This window comes from Oryx dammah, unplaced genomic scaffold (genome assembly GCF_014754425.2).
Source record: "Oryx dammah isolate SB20612 unplaced genomic scaffold, SCBI_Odam_1.1 HiC_scaffold_25, whole genome shotgun sequence".
Taxonomy (NCBI): Eukaryota; Metazoa; Chordata; class Mammalia; order Artiodactyla; family Bovidae; genus Oryx; species Oryx dammah.
The window spans coordinates 60,618,859-60,640,331 of NW_024070209.1; the positions used below are offsets into that span (position 1 = coordinate 60,618,859).

General features: G+C 35.2%; 1 protein-coding gene across 9 annotated transcripts in view; it reads left to right on the forward strand.

The window, feature by feature from the left end:
• The window catches only part of EHBP1 (EH domain binding protein 1), a 344,879-nt gene that overhangs the window by 273,079 nt on the left and 50,327 nt on the right, over positions 1-21,473 (forward strand). For 4 of the 9 annotated variants that reach the window (XM_040224015.1, XM_040224017.1, XM_040224018.1 and 1 more), the window contains 2 exons: positions 9,840-9,987; positions 18,613-18,720. In XM_040224015.1, the coding sequence (XP_040079949.1) occupies positions 9,840-9,987; positions 18,613-18,720 (256 nt within the window). The remainder of the gene's footprint in view (positions 1-9,839; positions 9,988-18,612; positions 18,721-21,473) is intronic. The other 5 variants (XM_040224019.1, XM_040224022.1, XM_040224020.1 and 2 more) reach the window with 3 other exon arrangements.

Here is a 21,473-nt window from a genome sequence, read left to right on the forward strand (position 1 = left end):
CTCTATTTTTTAAAACTCAAGTATGATATATTCAGTTTTGTGAAATGAATACTAATGAAATATAAATTCTTAAAATGCATTTCTGTTTTTTCTAAACTAATTCTCTTATGCTTTCTGCTCATATATTATAAATAGATCTCAAAGTTAAAATTCACAGTCTGTTTAATATTTTGCCTATGTATTTTAAACAAATCCAAAATTTAGTAGTTACTACAAAAATAAATGTAATCCCCAGGGTTGATCAAAGATTTAATCTGACCAGATGGGGCAAACTTGAGAAAGATTTTGACTTTCCACTCTGTTTTGCAACAAGAAAGGCTGATTTTTTTTCTTTCTTTCTTTCTTTGTTAGAGAAACAGAGATCAGGCCATCCCCAGAGAAATGAGCAGGTGTGGCCATTTATAAGCATGTCTGCTTATATTACAAACCAGCATAAGAAAAGTTTGAAATGGGTTGAAAAGATCTGCTAAACAGTTTTAATGTTTTACTCTAAATCCTATTTATTCAGTCAAGAACTGATCAAGCTGGCAGGAAAATACCTAGTCTACCCAAACCTTTAAAGATCTTGTAATTTTATTTTTTATTTTTATCTTTGGTTGCAAGTGAATAGGTGCACTTTGGTAATCCTTGCCTCTGGACAAGCACAAATTTTTTTTTTGTCCTTTCTGAATGCCTAATAACAGAGCTTTGCTTCCTGTCTAATGATGAAAGAGTGGCAGTCAAGTTCTTTCTCTTATTTTACTATAAAACTGAGGAATTTCATGGACCATTTTGAGAAGAGAATCCAATGAAATATTAGCAGTACTAAGTAAAGCCCTTTAAAAAATTTAGATAAGTTAAAATGTATTTAGCCCAAGTAATAGAAGTTCATTTACTAAAACTATGAAAACACTGAAGAACACAAGTAAGCACAGGATATTGTGTTGTTAAGGGAGTTAAAGGACACGGAGTATGGGTTTGTCGGGAGAAATACTCTGCTTTGTTCTATTATAAATACAGATTTACAAAGACTAAAGATGCAAACTATGTTGAAATAACATATTTGTAAATTCTGTAAAAGCCTATTTCATGATAATGTGTGTAGACATGTTTCTTAAATAGAAAGCCTTCTCAATCTATAGTTTTCAACTGACTGAATAAAAATATCTAATGTTATAAAAGACACCCTTGGGTGGGTAATGATCTCAGCAGCTACACTGACAGTTTCTCATGTTTTAATTCACCTTCACAAATCCATGGCATCATTTTTTGGCTAAAGTAATGTCAGTCAGTGACATTTGCGGCAAGTATCAAAAGGACCCCCCATGGCAGCCATTTTTATTTGATTCTTAAGATCCAAAGGCTGCTGAAAGAACAATTGAATAAAGTTGAGGATTGGAGAAGCTTGATTTTCTTGTTCTCTGTGAAATGAAACTCTAGTCTTTTTCTCCCTCTTCCCCTTAAAAGCAAAAGTCTGCTAGGGGGTTGTAGCTGTGTCAAAGCCGCTGGGATGCCACTGCTGATCACTTTAATTACTACGACTAAGGAGGATAAAATTAAAAGTAGCACCATTGAAGCAGTGGAAGAAAGCTTGCCTAGATGTCGGTGAACTGTGAAATATAAAAATTGCATACCAATACGTTTTTATGGAAAGGAAACAAGGAATTACATTACTTATTCTTGAAGAGTTTGTCCTTAAATTGTCAAGTTTTACTAGTGCGTCTATCTATGGCAGATTGTAGACCATTTTAGAACGATAAGGAAAATAGTATCTTGAAGACATGCTGTGAAAATATTTTTTCAGTTTATGTCCAAAGTGGTTAGTTATGATCCATCTTCTATATTTGAATATTTAAATCCGTTGTGTTGAAATACAAGCTTTTTGTACCATAACAGGACTTTAGCCTTATTCTGAAGATGTTAGGTAAGAGGAAAGTGGAGCTTAAATGTACCACATTCAGCACTTTTCTGAAGGCTTACAATTTAGGGTCAAGAATGTAAGTTTTAAATGAATATAAATAAGTTAATTTCTCTTTACCTGTCTGTTTTCAGTAGCACAGAGGAGCATTTAACCTTATTTGTATAGCCCAAAAGTAAGTAAAAAACTATTGTTGTTGTTTTTTAATCACAACAGCAATAGAGCTTGAGACAAATTTTCTGAACACCAATAATGTAATAGACAGGACCAACCCTTTGAAATCAGACAGACACTGATTTTAATTCTTACTGTGCCATTTACAAGATGTATGACCTTGGGCAGTATATTTAAGTGCAATTCCATTTCTGTGAAACCAGAGTGACATTGGTTGCCTCAGAGTGGTGAATGGTAAATGAGACAGCACCTGTGAACACACTGCACAGGCACACAGCCAGTATTTACTAAAAAATATAGCTTCCCTCTAAAGAGTACATCCATCTTACAAAAGCTTGAATGTCCTATATAAATCAGTCTAACTCTCTTAATACTGTACAGAAAAAGGTAAATGCCATCAGACCCATTCTTAAAAAAATAGGAAACCTGCTTCAGTTTATTTAAGTTTATTTAGACTAGGCAGATAAATGAAAGATAGGTTTCCTATGTATTGAATTTTTCAAATGTAATTTTTAATGACAGCAGTCTTCTAAGGTACTTATACTGCATCCCATTGAAAAGATTCCTTTATTTTTTTCAGCAGATTTGGTAAACAGATGACTTATTTACAGCTATGAGTCACTCACTGTCTTCCTTTGAATGCAGAAAGGTGAAAACAGATAATACATTTCTGTATTTGAATAGTTTTAAGCAAACCATCATTGTCAGAAATACTCAAATCTACAAACATACAAAAATAACAAAATAATCATCATCCTTACTCTCTGGTCATTTTATTCTTTTGACATAAACAATATGTTTCTTTTAAGTAAAAGATACAAAGATTTTGTACTATCTGTTCTTTAAATAATAATGTAAAAACTGACTTAATGAAGCCTATATGTAAAAATAAAGATGAAATAGTTTTATATATAAGGAATCTGGAAATTAGTAATACTATCAGTTAAATTGGTTGCATAATCAATTGCTGTAATTACAAGCTTTTCCTTGTGACCTTAACAATTAACTTCTATTTTCTCAGTCGGCTCTTTGTCTTAAGAGAACTTAATGGGTGAGAAAACAAACAGCACAGATATGCCATCCCACTGGAGAGCTCTAGGCCCAAGCAAAATTGTCTCTGTGGTGTTAGGACATTAGTAGAAAAGTAAATCAAGGCAATCTGATAGGGAACTAGAATTCTGTCAATCAGGCTCAAGATTTTGTGCTGTGTCCATAAACTTTGTTTACTGTAGGGTTTTATGAGTTGTAACCTGCCCTTGCAGTGTGTTAATGAGACTAAATCTTGCTACTTAAGAATTGAATTACAGCACACCTCTGGGCTAATGGTTATAAACAGAAAGTCCCATTAGGGCTGCATTCTGATTTGTTCATTTGCATTTTTTTCTATTGTATGGAGAACAATGACAGGTAAATAGTTACAAACAAACAATTTACATGGAAATTGATAAAGTGTCCCTAATTAGTATTTAGAGTTGGTTTTATTAATGATTGTCTGCTTTAAATTGCAATCTTGGTAAGATCTCAGAAACATTTGCAGATGGGAGTATTACTGGGGGAGGAGGAAAAATGGTAGTTGGTAAGAAAAAGCTAGGTTCTCATTTCATATTCAGAAAGGTAGAATCATTTATTTCATTTTTATGCAGTTAAGATGACCCAAGACCACTTCATCTTAGTCTGAATCAACAAATTCCAACTCGGCAAGAAGTTATTACTCATGCGGTGAAATTCACTTAAACCTAGTTGCCTGAGGCATATCAAATAATGGTTTTTATTAGTGCTCTTAACTTCTCTTAAATTTGAAAGATGAAAGTTTAGTAAAAAGCTCAATTTTCCTCAGTTGGTCATGTAATTTGGTACTTTTGGGGATCAAATAGTTTGGAGGTTAAGAGCAGGGCCCTGTAGTCAAACAGACCAGGGTTGGACGCCAGGCTCTAACATCAGTTCTAGCTGTGAGATCTTGGAACTCTAAAACTAAATATTCTCATTGGTACAAATTGGGCTGTAAAAATTAAATGAGCTCATCATACATATAAAGCACTTAGCACATAAAAGCTCATGAAGTATGAATCAGTTCAGTTCAGTTCAGTCCCTCAGTCATGTCCAACTCTTTGCGACCCCATGAATGGCAGCACACCAGGCCTCCCTGTCCATCACAAACTCCTGGAGTCCACCCAAACCCATGTCCATCGAGTCAGTGATGCCATCCAACCATCTCATCTTCTGTCGTCCCCTTTTCCTCCTGCCCTCAATCTTTCCCAGCATCAGGGTCTTTTCCAATGAGTCAGCTCTTTGCATCAGATGGCCAAAGTATTGGACTTTCATCTTCAACATCAGTCCTTCCAATGAACACCCAGGACTGATCTCCTTTAGGATGGACTGGTTGGATCTCCTCACAGTCCAAGGGACTCTCAAGAGTCTTCTCCAACACCACAGTTCAAAACCATCAATTCTTCTGCGCTCAGCTTTCTTTCTAGTCCAACTCTCACATCCATTCATGACCACTGGAAAAACCGTAGCCTTGACTAGATAGACCTTTGTTGGCAAGGTAATGTCTCTGCTTTTTAATATGCTATCTAGGTTGGTCATAACTTTCCTTCCGAAGAGTAAACGTCTTTTAATTTCATGGCTGCAGTCACCATCTGCAGTGATTTTAGAGCCCATAAAAATAAAGTCAGCCACTGTTTCCACTGTTTCACCATCTATTTGCCATGAAGTGATGTGTAGTTTTCTGAATGTTGAGCTTTAAGCCAACACCAAAATCACCATCATCAAGCCTACCTTTCCTTTTTATTTTCTAAGTTTAGAAATACTAATAATAAACTGAGGATTTTTGTGTATTATTATTATTGCATCTTCAGTTTCACTCTACCCAGTGTATACTAGTCCTCTAACTACAAATATGTCTGCCTCTCTAAATATTAAGAAAATTACTTTCTCTTGAATGTTAGCTCTCTAGTCTTTTGCCCCTACCACAACCATCCAACCTAGAAACCTGTCATCTCATTTCTTTCTTCCTTTACCCCAAGACTTTTTAAAATAACTTTTATTACAAAGGTAGTGTGGTTATATTATAGAAAGTTAGAAAAGAAGAGAAATTGAAGAAAACAAAAATATCACATTTCCATACCCTGATAGCTCCACCATGACAACTTTGTAAATAACCTTCTAGGTCTGCATATATATTTTGCCAAAAAGACAAAATTAAGTTATTAATGTATAAACTATTTTTGCAGTCATTGTATTTTCTCTCATTTAATACTACAATTATATTCAGATTTCTTTAATTTATTCAGCAGTGTCCTTTATAGCTGGTTTATCCAACTGGTGTCTAACCCAGGCCTATACATTGCATCTGGTCAGGTCCCTTTTATTGGTGGGGATGGTGATTGGTTAGTTGGTTTTTGTTGTATGTTTGTTTTTATAACTCTCTCTCATTAAAATGACCAGGTCAGTTAGCCTGAATATTCTGCTTGCTAGGTTGGTTTGTTTGCTTCCTTGCTCTGCCATTTATCATGTTTCTCTATCCCCTGTGTTTATGATAAACTGGAGATTATATATCTAAAGGCTTAGTAGATTCACTTTAGACATTTGGGCTAGAGTATTATAGGTGGTGCTTGCTTCATGTGCTTCACATCAAAAAACATGTTACATATGGTTGACTCAGCATTAGAGATGCCAAGATTGACCATTAGAGTAGTGGTTTCTAATCTGATCTAGTTCTGATCTCTCAATTTAAAATATGGTTTTCCTCTTAAAATCGGAAAATAATCTATATGGTATTACTTAACCACATGATCTAATTTTAATGTGTAAAACAATCCCAAACGTAATGGTCTAAAATTATTTTTATTCTCACTGATTCTGTAGGTCAGGATTTCAGATAGGGTACAGTGTGTGTGCTTTGTCTCTGTTCCACATTGTCTGAAGTCTCAGTTGGGGAGACTTGAGCAGTTGGAAGTGACCCAGAGTGGCTAAAGGCTGAGATTCTGAAGAAGCCTTTATTCACATGTCTGATAGGTGAGCTCAGAAGACTCAAGACAGAACTTGGCTGGGAATGTGAACTAGTTCATCTGCATATGGCTTGGGATTCTCACAACATGACAGTTGGGTTCCCAGAACATATAAAATGCAAGAATTTCAAGAGAACTAGGCAAAAGGGTATAGCCTTTTCTGACCCAGCCTTGCAAGTCACCTTTAACACTTCTATTTTCTGTTGATTATATACAAGTCACTTATACTAGTCCATACTCAAGGGGAAGGAAATTAAATATGTCATCTCTTGATAAGAAAGTAGCAAGGTCATACTGCAAAAAGTTTGTAGGATGAGAAATACTGTCATGGTCATCTTTGGAAAGTATGTAATATAAATATCCAGTTTCCCATCAAACATTTTCTTAGGAGCTTTAATAATAGTTCATAAGCCTTGCTAGAATCAATCATTCTTTTATGAATGGGAAAGTTTCATTTTTTTTATTTTACTTTTTAAGAAATTATTATTATAGCTGGCATCATTTTATAAAGTAGAGTTTTCTGTTGTGTCATTAACTGAGCTATTTATTAGTTGCCCTAAACTTCAGTTCCCACTGGAAAGACAGGATAAGTGCTTGATTTTTTTTCTCCAATTACTAATTTGGGGGAATTCTCTTTTAAAAAATTATTTATTTATTTGGCTATGCCATATTTCAGTTGCAGCACACTAGATTTTCAGTCTTCGTTGCAGCACTTGGGATCTTTAGTTGCAGCATGTGAACTCTTAGTTGCGGTATGTGGGATCCACGTCCCCAACCAGGGATCAAACCTGGGCCTCCTGCTTTGAGACCGCAGAGTCCCAGGTGCTGGACCACCAGGAAGTAAGCACCCACAGATGAGTTTATATATCCTCTAAGAACTTTTTGAATGTCATAATGAATTGATGAATTTTCACTGATTCATTGTGTGATTTCATTGATTATTCAATTCATCGCAGTCATTGCATGTTTGATATTGAATTTTTTCACTTTGCCCACTGGGAGCTTCAAGCTTGTCTCTGGGTCCATTCTATACCCCTGTTAATCTACCCTCATTAATTTTGACAGCTCTCAGTTCTAGCCATCTCAAAATTTGTGAACAGTTGCCTAGGCCTGAACTTCATCAGTCTAGTGCCTACCCCTCTCTCTAATGCTGTTACCTACCAAGTTTGATTGCCCTTTTTAAACTTTCAGACTCATTAACCTCTAACATTTACTGCAGTCGATTATTCCCTTTTTCATGAAAGCCTCTTCGTCTTTGATTCTCAGGATGTATCAGTGTTACAGTCCTCATCCTCTTCCTTCTCTGTCTTCTTTTCCTATTTTTACCTAAATGTAGATGTTTTCCATGATTTCATTTCAGTTCAGTTCAGTTCAGTTGCTCAGTCGTGTCCGACTCTTTGTGACCTCATGAATCGCAGCACGCCAGGCCTCCCTGTCCATCACCAACTCCCGGAGTTCACTCAGACTCACGTTCATCGAGTCCATGATGCCATCCAGCCATCTCATCCTCGGTCGTCCCCTTCTCCTCCTGCCCCCAATCCCTCCCAGCATCAGAGTCTTTTCCAATGGGTCAGCTCTTCGCATGAGGTGGTCAAAGTACTGGAGCTTCAGCTTTAGCCTCATTCCTTCCAAAGAAATCCCAGGATTGATCTCCTTCAGAATGGACTGGTTGGATCTCCTTGCAGTCCAAGGGACTCTCAGGAGTCTTCTCCAACACCACAGTTCAAAAGCATCAACTCTTTGGCGCTCGGCCTTCTTCACAGTCCAACTCTCACATCCATACATGACCACAGGAAAAACCATAGCCTTGACTAGACGGACCTTTGTTGGCAAAGTAATGTTGTAGTTAGTAGGTTTTATTTTTCTCTACAGTACTTCTTCAGGTGATTTCGTGTATTCCTGTCACTTTGGCCGTTAGCTCTGTAGTCATAGTTTGACTTCACTCCCTAGCATCATTTTCACTTCCCAGCTACTTACATCTTGACTCAAATGTCCAACCAGCCTCTCAAATCTAGTCTATCTTACCCCAGACTTCCAGCCTTTTCCTCTTATAATTCATCTTCATTTTTCTATTTCTATTTTTAATGCCACATTTCTAGTTACCCAAGTTTAAAACTTCTGAGTCAGCTTTTTTTTCTTCCCTCTACCTCTAATCGGTTACCAAGAATTGGTACAGGTACCAGTTCTAGCTCTGATGCGTTTCTTACACTTGTCTCCTTCCATTCCCATTGCCACGATCCCAGTTCTGAATCTCATGATAGCTTCCTAGTCCTATTTATAAGAGCCTCCTAAGTATTCTCTTTCCGGTCCCTGTGTGCCAACCTATTTTATACATTGTTGTTAAATGTACACCTCTGGTTGATCATCCCCCTTGATGGGGGGAAAAGTTACACACAAAAGCAAACTTCTTTCTTCTGAATTCTTCCTTCATTTTAATCGCATCTCCTTATTGTGGCTGTTTTATCTTTCCCTCTGTATTATAAGCTTTGTGAGTATAAATTATAAATTTTCATGCCTGAAATTTCTATAGCAAGTACCAAGCACCAGGATGTGTACTAAGGACCAAAGATACAAAGATAAGTCAAATCTAGCTCCTGCCTTTGAGTGGCTCAGTTCTGCTAAGGAGGCATTTGTGCAGAGTTTTAACTTGATATGTAGTGTTTTAAAAAGTAATCACTTGCACTACACACACACACACTTTTGTAGCAACAAAGAAGGAGAACTTTCCACCAGCAAGGAGGACAGAAGAGTAGTCAAGAGAAGTTTAGTGGATTTAAAATGAATCTTGAGGAATGAGTAGGAGTTAAATAGATGAGAGAAGAACTTTCCAGGAAGATGAAATGATATATTCATTTCAAATCCATGGATGCATGAAACCACGTGATACAAACAGTTTGTATAAATAGATGTGAGGTTTTATAGAGATTGGAAGAGGTTAACTACAGATATGTTGGGGCCAGATTATTTCAGGCTTTGTTTTGTCATAATAATAATGCCTTATATCATATACTTTCCAGTTTACAAAGCAATTTCAAATTGATTGTTTGTAATTCATAATAACCTGTTTTTAGGAGGCAAAATCTAATTTATTTAATTCTCTGTCATTTTTAGTTATTTCAAATACCAAAACCCATGCTAGATTTTACTTTTTCTTTTCAGTGTGTGTCTTGGGGGAGAGTAGAAATGGAGATAGTAGTACATCAGTACCTAATTCTGATTTTAAAACTATCAGCAATAACTGAGGAACTAATGTGCTATCCTATTCCTGCTGTAGCCCCCTAAAAATACTGTTTTCTATATTTGATCAACATGATGTAGGAGTATTTTCTACTATCAAAAATTTCCTTTAGCCAGTACTGTATGCCTTTACTAGAAACATGCAAGTTACATTTTAATCTTAAAAAAAAAGTATTAATTGAAATTCTGTTTTCAGTATTGTGACTTTTTTCCTAAAAGCCCGGTCATTTTATTAATAGTTGATCCTGCTACTTTCTCAGTAATTATATTGCCAAACATTCTTTAAAGGCTACTTTGAATTTTTAACAGACATTTTAATAGAATAATTTGTAAATGTTTTTAAAAATCTGATTCTTGGATGTCTTTTAAAAATGGTGTGACATCCAACTGATATAGAGCATCCTATTTATAATGTGGGCCAAGCACCATGCTGTAAACCAGTTACTATCATGATGATCAGATTGAAAATGAAATTGCATTTCTGTCAATTACTGAGTTGGCAACTGTTCAATATATCTTAGCAGCAAGATGAAGAGCGACGTCGGCAGCTGAGAGAGAGAGCTCGTCAGCTAATAGCAGAAGCTCGATCTGGAGTGAAGATGTCAGAACTTCCCAGCTATGGTGAAATGGCTGCAGAAAAGTTGAAAGAAAGGTCAAAGGCATCTGGAGGTGAGTTTAAGAATCTTGTATCATATTCTACAGACAACCCAGAAATCCGTGATGGACCTTTCGGGACATTTTATTCTTACTTCAAAATGTTGTGCATCAAATACATAAAGTTTCTAACCTACTGGTGTGTTGCTAAAAACTTAAAGAAAACATAGTAAATCAGAAGATGACTATTGCCATTTTTCAAAATCAACTCTTTGACCTAATTTTTAACAACTCTGGAAGTACTTTGATTATGATTAAGTATGATTAGTACTCAAGAAATACCAAGAATATGATTTAGGAGAAAACTCTGACATGCCTTAGTTTGTGATTCCCCATGATACCTCATTAATTGTATTAGAATGAGTAAAATGCAATCAAGTCCTCAGCATCTGGATCACAAGACTTGTTAGTGGAGAGCTTTGGCTTGAGAGATTTTCACTTTGAGCCAGATCTTCGGAAAGTAGCTTTAACAATGTTTCCAGCACTATAACCTGACATGTAAGAAGTTTTAGTAAGTCCCATATGCATTTCTCTTAGTCTTCTTATTTGAAGAGGGTCTTTTTCAATATCTGTAGAAATTTTTCTAAGCTTGATGTTGAAACAAGGACTACATATACATATAATTAAAGGGAATTTTAATTTTACCTCTCAGTGCTCAATTTCAGCACTTTTAACTTGAAACTTTTTACATTTTTATTTTAATAGTATACTCAAGAGGGCTTTTTTATTTCAAAGGTACGTGACCTATTTATCTACCAGAACATGCCAGGTACTTGTTCTGAGTTAATCTTAAATGCTAAGATCACTCTGGAGAGTAGGCAAGTGAGGACTCGAATAAAACCTTAGAGAACTGAAACAAAGGAAACTATTTCTAGGTCAATAATAAGTTTCTTCATAGTAAACTGAAACTTACTGCTGTTATTTCTAATTGATCCCTTATATTAAAATCTTACTGTTGTAGAGCGTTCCAACAAATGCCTATAGCATGTTACCTCATCCCCATATATTTGAAATCTGCTTTCCCAAATAGCTATGTTTCTGTCCATCTGGTGTTCTCAGAATGTTAGTTTCTTAGTTAAGTCTTTCATCTTACCTTTTCAACTCCTATCATTCAGAATTTTTATTACAGTTTCTATATGGAGAAGGGAATGGCAGCCCACTCCAGTATTCTTGCCTGAAGAATCCCATGGACAGAGGAACCTTGTGGGCTACAGTCCATGGGGTTGCAAGAGTCGGACACAACTGAGTGACTTTCACTACTTCAGTAACCACTCACAGCTACATTTATATAATGCTATTATAATTTGCTTTCATTTATTATTAGTAAGATAATGTTTCTTTGATATCATAGAAATTCCAGATACTCTAAGTAAACCTTAGTTAGATGTCTCTGCTTCCTTGTATCACAGAATGATTAAAGAAAAAAAAGCCTCATATTCTTGACCCTCCAGATAGACTGTCCTAAAACTACTGATACTATTTCCATGTGACATTGTAAACCCATAGAAGAGTAAACATAAAATAGAGAGGCATCCATTGTCTCTTTTAATTTTTTTTTTCCTAACAGGCAGCAGATAACAATGCTAAATGAGTTGTGAGCTCTGGGAAAACTAAGGATTAAAATTTTCTGACTAAGGGTATGGGGTGAGTCAGGTATGTAATTGGTCTTATCTCTATAATCCAATCCCAATTGAGACTAAGCCAGAACTAGACTAGGTAGAGAGACTTAGTCAATGTTACAACCTCCAAAATGGGTAGCTTCCCAGCTTGGTAACTAGGGAAAGTGAAGACCTGATTTTGGCATCATTCAACAGTCAACAAAGTGAATAAAGAACAAGTGAGGATTAGATCTCTAAAACTAACAAAGAAGTACAGACTAGAAAAGGAAAAGCCAGATGAAATGAAGATGGGACAGAGTTCAACAGATGTCTTATGAGAACCTGCTGAAGAGTCAAGACTCTTCCCTAAGATGACCAAGGTGATCAGGGCCCATTTCTCTCATAGACCATACCATACCTTGCATGTTGGAAGTGGCCACATATCAGATGGTAGGCTGTTAATCAGAGCTAAAGTTGACCTTCAAGCGGTGCAGGCCTATTTCTTGACCTCAGTGGTGGATATTGGCCTGTCTTCATAAAGGTGTATGGATCTGACTAGGTCTGCTCTGGCATCAAAGCCTAAGCTGAAGCTTTCAAGGCTAGAATGGAAGAGACCTTTAGGTCAAGGGAACGGGTAAGATTCCTTCCTAGAATTCAACCATTCATACATACACATTTATCTATTTAGTGGTGCCAGCTGTTGTGTTGGGCCAGGATTTGGCTAACATCCTAGAAAGGGCCAGAGTAAATTTTTACAGGCTTGTAGGCCATACGTTCTTGCTCTTAACTGCTTGGCTCTGCCCTTGTAGATTTGAACACTACGTAAATTAATGGGCATGCCTGTTATTTACCCTGAAAGGGTGGTAGGCTGGATTTTGCCCCCATGCTATAGTTTGCTGGCATTTACATAGCTAATTAGAAATTCACTTGATTTCACAAGAGTCTAATTCCTAAATGAAAATGACCCTTTGGGGTTGATAAGTCAGGAAAAACAATTAACAAATTAGTGTCCACTCTTCCACTGTCTAATGGGAATTACCAAATCTGAATAAGGAATGGTGCAAAATGAGAGAGGAATGTGTAGGGACCAGCCTAGATGATGGACTAGAGAGGAAAATTTTTTGGAAGCAGTGGTCCAGAGTGACAAAGAAGAGGGAGTAGTCAAGAGCTGAAATAATAAGGTGAAAGCACAACCTAGGGGATGTGTTGAACTTGATACTCAGACTCATTGGCTGAACCTATTTGAAATGCTTGGTTTTTTCCATTCTCAGCAGCCGGCCTCAGTGAGGAAAAGAAACTTGGTAAGTTTGAGGTGAGGTGTCATGAGCCTCAGGTGTTCACAGAAAATATTTGTAAGTTATTTTAGGTCTCTGAAGCCAGGTATCCAAGCATCCCACTTGCATCCTATTTCAACCAGAAATAGCCTAATTCTTATGAAATAACAGAACCTGTCCAAGGAACTACAGCCTCAGTTCAGTTCAGTCTCTCAGTCGTGTCGGACTCTTTGCAACCCCATGAATCGCAGCACGCCAGGCCTCCCTGTTCATCACCAACTCCAGGAGTTTACCCAAACTCATGTCCATCGAGTTGGTGATGCCATCCATCTCATCTTCTGTCTTCCCCTTCTTCTGCCCCCAATCCCTCCCAGTATTAGGGTCTTTCCTAATGAGTCAGTTCTTCGTATCAGGTGGCCAAAGTACTGGAGTTTCAGCTTCAGTATCAGTCCTTCCAATGAACACCCAGGACTGATCTCCTTTAGGATGGACTGGTTGGAACTCCTCGCAGTCCAAGGGACTCTCAAGAGTCTTCTCCAACACCACAGTTCAAAAGCATCAATTCTTCAGCGCTCAGCTTTTTTCAGTCCAACTCTCACATCCATACATGACCACAGGAAAAACCATAGCCTTGACTAGACGGACATTTGTTGGCAAAGTGATGTCTCTGCTTTTGAATATGCTGTCTAGGTTGGTCATAACTTTCCTTCCAAGGATTAATTTCATGGCTGCAATCACCATCTACAGTGATTTTGGAGCCCCCAAAATAAAGTCTGACACTGTTTCCACTACAGCCTAGCTTTTACTTATTCTCTTGAAATAATTTGAAGGCTTAGAAGAGAGTCAGGTGATATTGTGGTATTCTACATGTGTTTTTTCAATTTTTTCTTCATTTTTTAGTTGTAGACCTATAACAGCCTTTTAAACTCCTCATTTTAGGTAACAAACTTATGAGTTCATTTATTATATTGATCTTACTTGGCAAAGTACAGTTGTTTGGGGCCAAAGTGTGATATTTTCATTTTTAGTTACGTGGTATTTTGGTCAGAGAATATGGCCTGAATTTCTGCTTTGAAAAAAAAGTTTTTGTCTAAACAAATGTTGCATTTTTATTAGTGGTCCATTGGCACTTGCAAGGAAGGTGTTTGTCCAGTTTGATATTATATCTATAATATATTACATGGTATATATTATATAGATTTTATATATATTTATGTATACTTAAATCTTTGTACACTTTGTGTCATATCTATGATACCTATCGTATCATATATATGATATTTTATGTCATATCTATTTATTTTTATTCTGTAGTTTATTGGTTTGGTTTGAGTTAGGTTAGAATCATTTAACTTTTTTTTTTTAAGGGATCATTTAACTATTAAGCAGACATTTTTGCCCCTCTTTGATTTAGATGGAATAGTATACTTTGTTTTTGGATTTCAAGTGGATAAATTAAAATTAAAAAATCTTATCCATGAGACTGTGTGCCTGCATTATCCTTATTTCAGTTATGGTAAATAGATTTGTCTAAATTTATTCAACCAAAATAAAATCTTACAGGCCTTCAGTAATTTTTATTTTCAGCTTTCATTAATAATATATTTGTATTGTTTTCTGTCATTTTATAACTTTACAAGTTATAAATTTTACGGGGGGCCTTCATTGAGAATTTTTAAATCATGATGCAAATGAGATATCTTATTCTGAAAATCTTTTTTTCTGGAAAGAAACAGTTTCATGTAAACGTAGGTGTTCTCTAAACTACCATTTTGTGTAAATACGTTTTTAACAGTAGCCTCAACTTCTTTTTTTTTTAAGTGCAGATATTCTTTTTTTTTCTTTTTTACTGTTGCCCTATATTCAAACTTTTCATTCAATTTATTTATAAATGATAAATCTTATAAGACTGGCCTTATTTCTGTGCTATTAATCATACCATTGGGACCCCCATTTTGCTTATAGTGCTATACAGTGTCAGTTGGAATGCATTGTCTCATTCCAGTGTATGTATAATCTCTTTCTACTTTTTCCTACATACAGGCCATACTTGCAAACCACCTTCTATTGTGTATTGTATCTCTAGTTTACTTTATGCCACGCTTACCTGCTGCTGCTGCTGCTGCTGCTAGGTCGCTTCAGTCGTGTCCGACTCTGTGCGACCCCATAGACGGCAGCCCACCAGGCTCCCTCATCCCTGGGAGTCTCCAGGCAAGAACACTGGAGTGGGTTGCCATTTCCTTCTCCAATGCAGGAAAGTGAAAAGTGAAAGTGAAGTTGTTCAGCTGTGTCTGACTCTTAGCAACCCCATGGACTGCAGCCTACCAGGCTCCGTCCATGGGATTTTCCAGGCAAGAGTACTGGAGTGGGTTGCCACTGCCTTCTCCGGCCACGCTTACCTAGTCGGTTTTAAATGGTTAGCCTTAAAGATATATATAATCTTATATATATCATATATTTAATATGTAATAATTTAAGCACACACACAGACACACATGTACTTTAGTTCTGCTAAAATTCATTTAGAGTATTTCAATAGGTATTAAGAAATATGTAACAATAACTGTTGAAAAAAAATCAAGTGTTCATTGTAAAACTGAAGTCCGTGAATGGAAAGAAAGTAGAAATCTATTCTTAAGAAAACCTGATCATTAGAGGAGATCAAGTTTTACTCTTCCCCTTCCCAAATAGTAATCCTTTTATCTAAGGTTAACAATACATTTAAAAACTTTTGAGTTAGCCTCTTCAGCATTACTGGTGAAGGGTAGTATGGGTAGAGATTTCATTTAGCCAGGAAATAAAATGAATGGCACCTGTTTAACATCACACATTATCCTGGCACGTGTAAAGGAGTAAAGACTACCCACTGCATAACCCAAGGACCTGAAGTACCCGTATCCAACCACTGTTCCAGACTTAGCTTCTTTTTATAACAAGGCCATCCTTCTAGTCGCTCTGTCTGGAGAGTCAGTGTTGACATCTGTCTCACTCTTCCTATCATCAGTATCCCTCCCAACTACTCAGTATCCAGCTGGTTTTCAAGTCATACCCACTCCCAGTTATTTTATGATTTATTAAGCTCTCCATAGTACTTGCCTGGAGGTTATAACAGTCTCCAACATGGATTTCCTGCCTCCACCCTTTCTTTTCTAGAGTCCATCGTCTTACTCAGTGATCTCGAACGAAGGGTGATGTCACATGGCTAGTATACTCCTGTGTGCAATCCCTGAACCACTTTTTCTTTCACATATGAAGACATATCAGAACGTAAGCAAGAGTAATATTTTAGGAATAATATTGGAGATACTTTAATTCATAAAAACATAAGCTTCAGTGCTTCTGTAGTAATTATACATATTTCACAACTGATTACCACAAAACACTGTGGTAGAAAACTGCTTATATAAACTGTTCTCAACTTAACACATTGCCCCCATGTGTGACCAGCAAACCAGTGTCCCTCTGTTCCTACCAAGTAAAATCTTTTTACCTTTTAAGTCTTACTTCCTATTATTTCACTTTAAGTATGCTTGAGCCAAATACACCATTTTTTGAACATAATCTACACTTTCCTGCTCTCATGCCACTAAACCTCTTCCCTCAACTGTACTTTTTGAAATTCTGTACATTTCTGAAGACTCAATTTAAAGGTTAGTGCTTCAAAAAAATAGTTCCTTGTGCTACTGGCAAAAGAATAATCTTCTCATCCTTTGAATTTGCTCTGTATCTTATTTTTACTTCATAACACTTAACTGTCCTACATGGTATTATAGTCATTTGTACCTATAACTTTCGGTCCCTGGGTTGGGAAGATCCCCTGGAGAAGGGATAGGCTACCCACTCTAGTGTTCTTGTGCTTCTCTGGTGGCTCAGATGGTAAAGAATCTGCCCACAGTACGGGAGACCTGTGTTCAGTCCCTCGGTTGGGAAGATCCCCTGGAGAAGGGAATGGCTACCTAGTCCAGTGTTCTTGCCTGGATAATTTCAGGGACAGAGGAGCCTGGCAGGCTATAATCCATGGAGTCGCAAAGAGTCAGACATGACTGAGTGACCTTCACTTATATATTACTTTAAGGTGGAATAAATGTCTTAAAACTTGATATCTTATAAAACCTGATATCTCTTCAACATCTAGCAGTGTTTTGTAAATTGCAGTTTCAGTATACAATAAAAGTTTCTTGAATAAGTAAATGAATGAATGTTGAATTTTGTGCTTTCATTCTAGATTAATTATGGACAGTAGAAATCAACAGGGGCTGGTTGCGGGAACAAAATGCCATACTCTAAAATCTATTGATTGTAAACTCTCTATCAGGAGGAAGTGTTCTGAACACTTCCTTGGTACTCAGGAAATATTTGTTCATTCATTTCCCTTTACTACAGAACTATTTAGAGAAGAATTTTTGAGAACAATGAAGATGATGGTGCTGACTTTTATGAAATTAGTCAAATAGTTGTACTAAGCACAGTCAATTAGAAAAGCTCTCTCAACTAATTGTACTTAAATAATATAGCCAAGTATAATACCTTAATGTTCTGAAAGCATTTAGCAATACTTTCCCTTGGGGGTATTTCTCATTCTTTTTCTCTCTGTTGTATTCTTCTAAATGGCTTCCATTAGGAAGTCTTCAATAAATGTAAACTACTACTATTAATATTAATGCTCACAGTAAATATTTACTTGGGAAGCCCAAAATCAAACACACACTGTACAGGGAAAAGGACAAATATTGAAGGTTTAAGCCAAAGTTATAGAATTTAGAATTTCTCAATTGCAATAACCTTTGGAACATCTCATTATTAATAAAAGTTGCCCTATGAAAAATAAACTGTAGAATAGTAGGGATATTCTTCAACTCCCAGGGCTAGCAGATATCTCTCCAAAAGGTACATTGCCTGTCAGTAGCAGAATTTAAAGCTTAGCTTCTAATATACAGATCTACTGCTATGCCTTTTTAAATAGATAATATTGAAAATTACTTAACCAACTTATCATTAGGATTTAAAAAGGAGAAATATGTAATATAAATCTTTTAAAAATATATTAATTATGACCTATAATACATTTTGTTAAATGTATAAAAAAATAGTATAAGGCTACCTCTTTCCCATGTACTTAATTTTGAGTAATAACAGTGTTTTCCCAGCTTTATGTCTTCCATGATGTACTGTCTTAATTGTTTCTGAACTTTCTTTTGCATAAAGGTACTGTCTATTCTCATCTCAATGTTTGTTCTTAATTTGTCTATAATGCTTTCACTCATATTTCATTAATAGTACAAAAGCATTTAAATCTTCATGCAGATAATTTAAAAATAGCTACAAGTTTATAAAGAATGATTTGTTTCTTTATATATTTATTTCTAGTAAATGATAAAATGTGAAATTTAGAAATATTTGGTGACTTTCTTATTTGATGACTTTTTTATCAAACCAACTTTATTTTTATTTACTGTTGTTAGAAATTAGCAGGAGAGTACATTTTAAAATATAGGGATTCAATGAGCTCAATAATTCAGAGACAGCATGTGGCAAATTGTCAAAATCTTTGCATCTGCTTTGATGTGACAATTCATCTTTGACATGGAAATGTAAAGTACAAATGTTAATCCAATAATGAAAAGTTGACTTAAAACTGATTTCTTAACTTGCTTGTCTGTGTCAGACCTGAATTTGAACTGTCTTTAAAATACTGATTTTTCTTTCCTATATAAAATAGAAATAATATACTGATAATATACTAACATTATTGCTACATGTTCCTACAGATGAAAATGATAATGTTGAGATAAATACTAACGAGGAGATTCCTGAAGGCTTTGTTGTAGGAGGTGGAGATGAACTTACTAACTTAGAAAGTGACCTTGATACTCCCGGTAATTTTAAATTATAAATACTTTGTGTCCTGCTGCATGGCAAACTCTTCTGTTACATTTTTATTATTATCTCACCAATAATGATAGTAAATTCTTTTGGTAGTTTTATTACATCTTATGCCCTCACAAATCATTTAGTTAACTCCACCTTCCATCAGTTTTATATTATTATTTTGTTTTAGGCTTAATGTTAAAATTAGCAATAATAGTGAAATGGCAAATTTTAGTTTTTCTCTCATTACTAGGATTCACTTTGATATTTTATGGGACAATTTGTAGACATTCTGTGATTGGTTCCCTTATCTTGTTGTGATGTTCTAAGATAGAGATGAAGCATTGGAATGCTTCAAATTGTAATGTAAACCATGGATCAGATTTCCTGATTTGGTTTGAAATTGGTAGTCTTAGTAGGAATATTATTTTGTAAATTTTGTGCTTACTTTAAGTATTTAAATATTACTACTAATTATTTTATGCGTGCTTAATGATTACAGTAAAACTCTTTGAAAACTGCTTATATAGATTACAATTAAATTAATCTCCTATTGTATATCAATAGATATCATACCAGTAATCACATTTGCAATTGAACTTCTGAGTTCTTGTATAAAATATAAAGATAATTGCTTGTGGTTTAATAGATGAGTGTTCCATATGCATTACCTTTGTAAGTCAGCAGCAGGTAGCTTTGTAAACATGAGGGGTTCCATAAATGCTTATTAAATTGAATTCTTATGGCAGTAAAATGTCTTTGGCAATTACAGGTAAGAAAGTGAAATCCCTAATGTTTGTCTTTTCCTGTGAAAAGCTACCGGGAGGAAGAGACTCTTTTCTTCCCAGCCATGGCATGTTCCTGCAATGCTAACCGGCTTTGTTTCTTCCCTGTTTGAAATCATGCTGTTATTTCTGCAAAAAACAGTCAACCAGAGTCTTCCTAACTATACAGAGCAGCCCGCTCCCCCCCCACCCCAAATCTGTGTCTCTTGTCAGTAGTTCCTTCATGGCTTAGTATTAAATAATACTTTACTAGATACAGGGCAATATATTTATAATTATTCAAGTACAGGAGAATGCTGATATTTAAGGAAATTTTAAAAAATTTTAACCCAAAATTAGGACTGCCTTTTACTTCTTTCGGTTTAAAATACCTACTCACCCTCTCACCACAGCCACCATCAAAGTCTTTCAGAAATCGGTATCATCTCTTTACCGCTGAGGGCACCTGTAAATTCAGAATTAAAGCTTTAACATTCAATTCATGGAAGTATAAAATCAGTGACAATTAGTGGTACATATTTCCTGATTTAATAGTAGATTATGAAGATAGGAGAAATTAACCCTTTTTTGGATAAGGTAAGGAGAATTTTTTTAGCTTTAGTTACAGCAACTTTGTGAGATAATTTAGTGTATTTAAAGGCTGACTAATTTTAAGGCCTAATAGGCTTGACTCTTATCCTTTTTAAAAACACTCTTCCTACTTTTTTGTATACCAAAAAAGAAAACACATCTCAGTCTTCCTGTTTTTTGGAGTTAACTAATACATTGTTTACAGTTCTCAAGCATGCCAAGTGCTGGCATGTACATAGGACAGATTTCCAATTCAGACTATGGTTTATTTCATGGCAATAAGAAATAGGAATAAAAAAAAAAGAAATAGGAATGCAAACTGGAATCTGAAAACACGTAGCATACATTATGATTTTTATCCTTGCTTTATTTTTCCAAAAATTCTTTTTTTATATTATATAAAAGTCATAATGTTTTAATAATAAATTGTTTAATCTTTATCTTGATTTGACCACAGTTCATCAGATATTGTTTTAAAAAGAAGCCTGGCAATATAAACTGACCAATTTGCATGAAAGTAATGATAATAGCATTTATTAAGAGTCTTATAATTAGAAAACTTATTAATCTTTATGAAAAATATCATTCACCAAATGGTCAGCATGTCTTTTATAATCATTTTATTAAAGAGTTGCTTTGAGTGAATTTTTTAAATGGAATTGTTTCCATTTGCTTCTGAACTATTTTGTTAAATAAAGACTAATTTACTTGCTAAAAATAATTTGAAATTATTTATTTTTAAAGTTATAGCCATTTTTTATTTTAATTTTCTATCTGTATTTTATACATTGCAAAATACAATAATCTTTATTTCTGCCCTCTAATTAGAAGTTATTTGTGAACATATACCCTATTTCAATGCTGGGTATATATGTACACACATAAACATTGGATTCTAACAGTATATACATGACTGTCTAAGATAATGTTAAGAGCATAATATGGCATTTTATGTCTAAATTTAATGTACTAGAAGAATTGAAATTACAAAATAATATAATTTAGAATCAAATGCATTACCTCTTTTAAATACCGACTTTGTAATACCTTCTTTTATTCTGTACAACCTATAAAGTTGCTAATATAAATATATGCATTAAATATGGGCTGAGGTTTTAAGGTAAGCATAGCTACTATTAACCATAGAATAACTAAATGGTCTTTAGGCGTGTTGACTATATTCTTTATGGGGACTGATTTTGGGGAAAAGCACGTATATATGCTAAGAGACTAGATTTTATTTATTCTCACCACAAAAAAAAAAAGATAATTTTGAGACATGATAGAATTGTTAACTAATGCTGTGATGGTAATCATATTGCAATATATGAATGTATCAAATCATCACATTGTACACCTTAAACTTACACAATGTTATATATCAATTTTTGAAAAAGGGATATAGT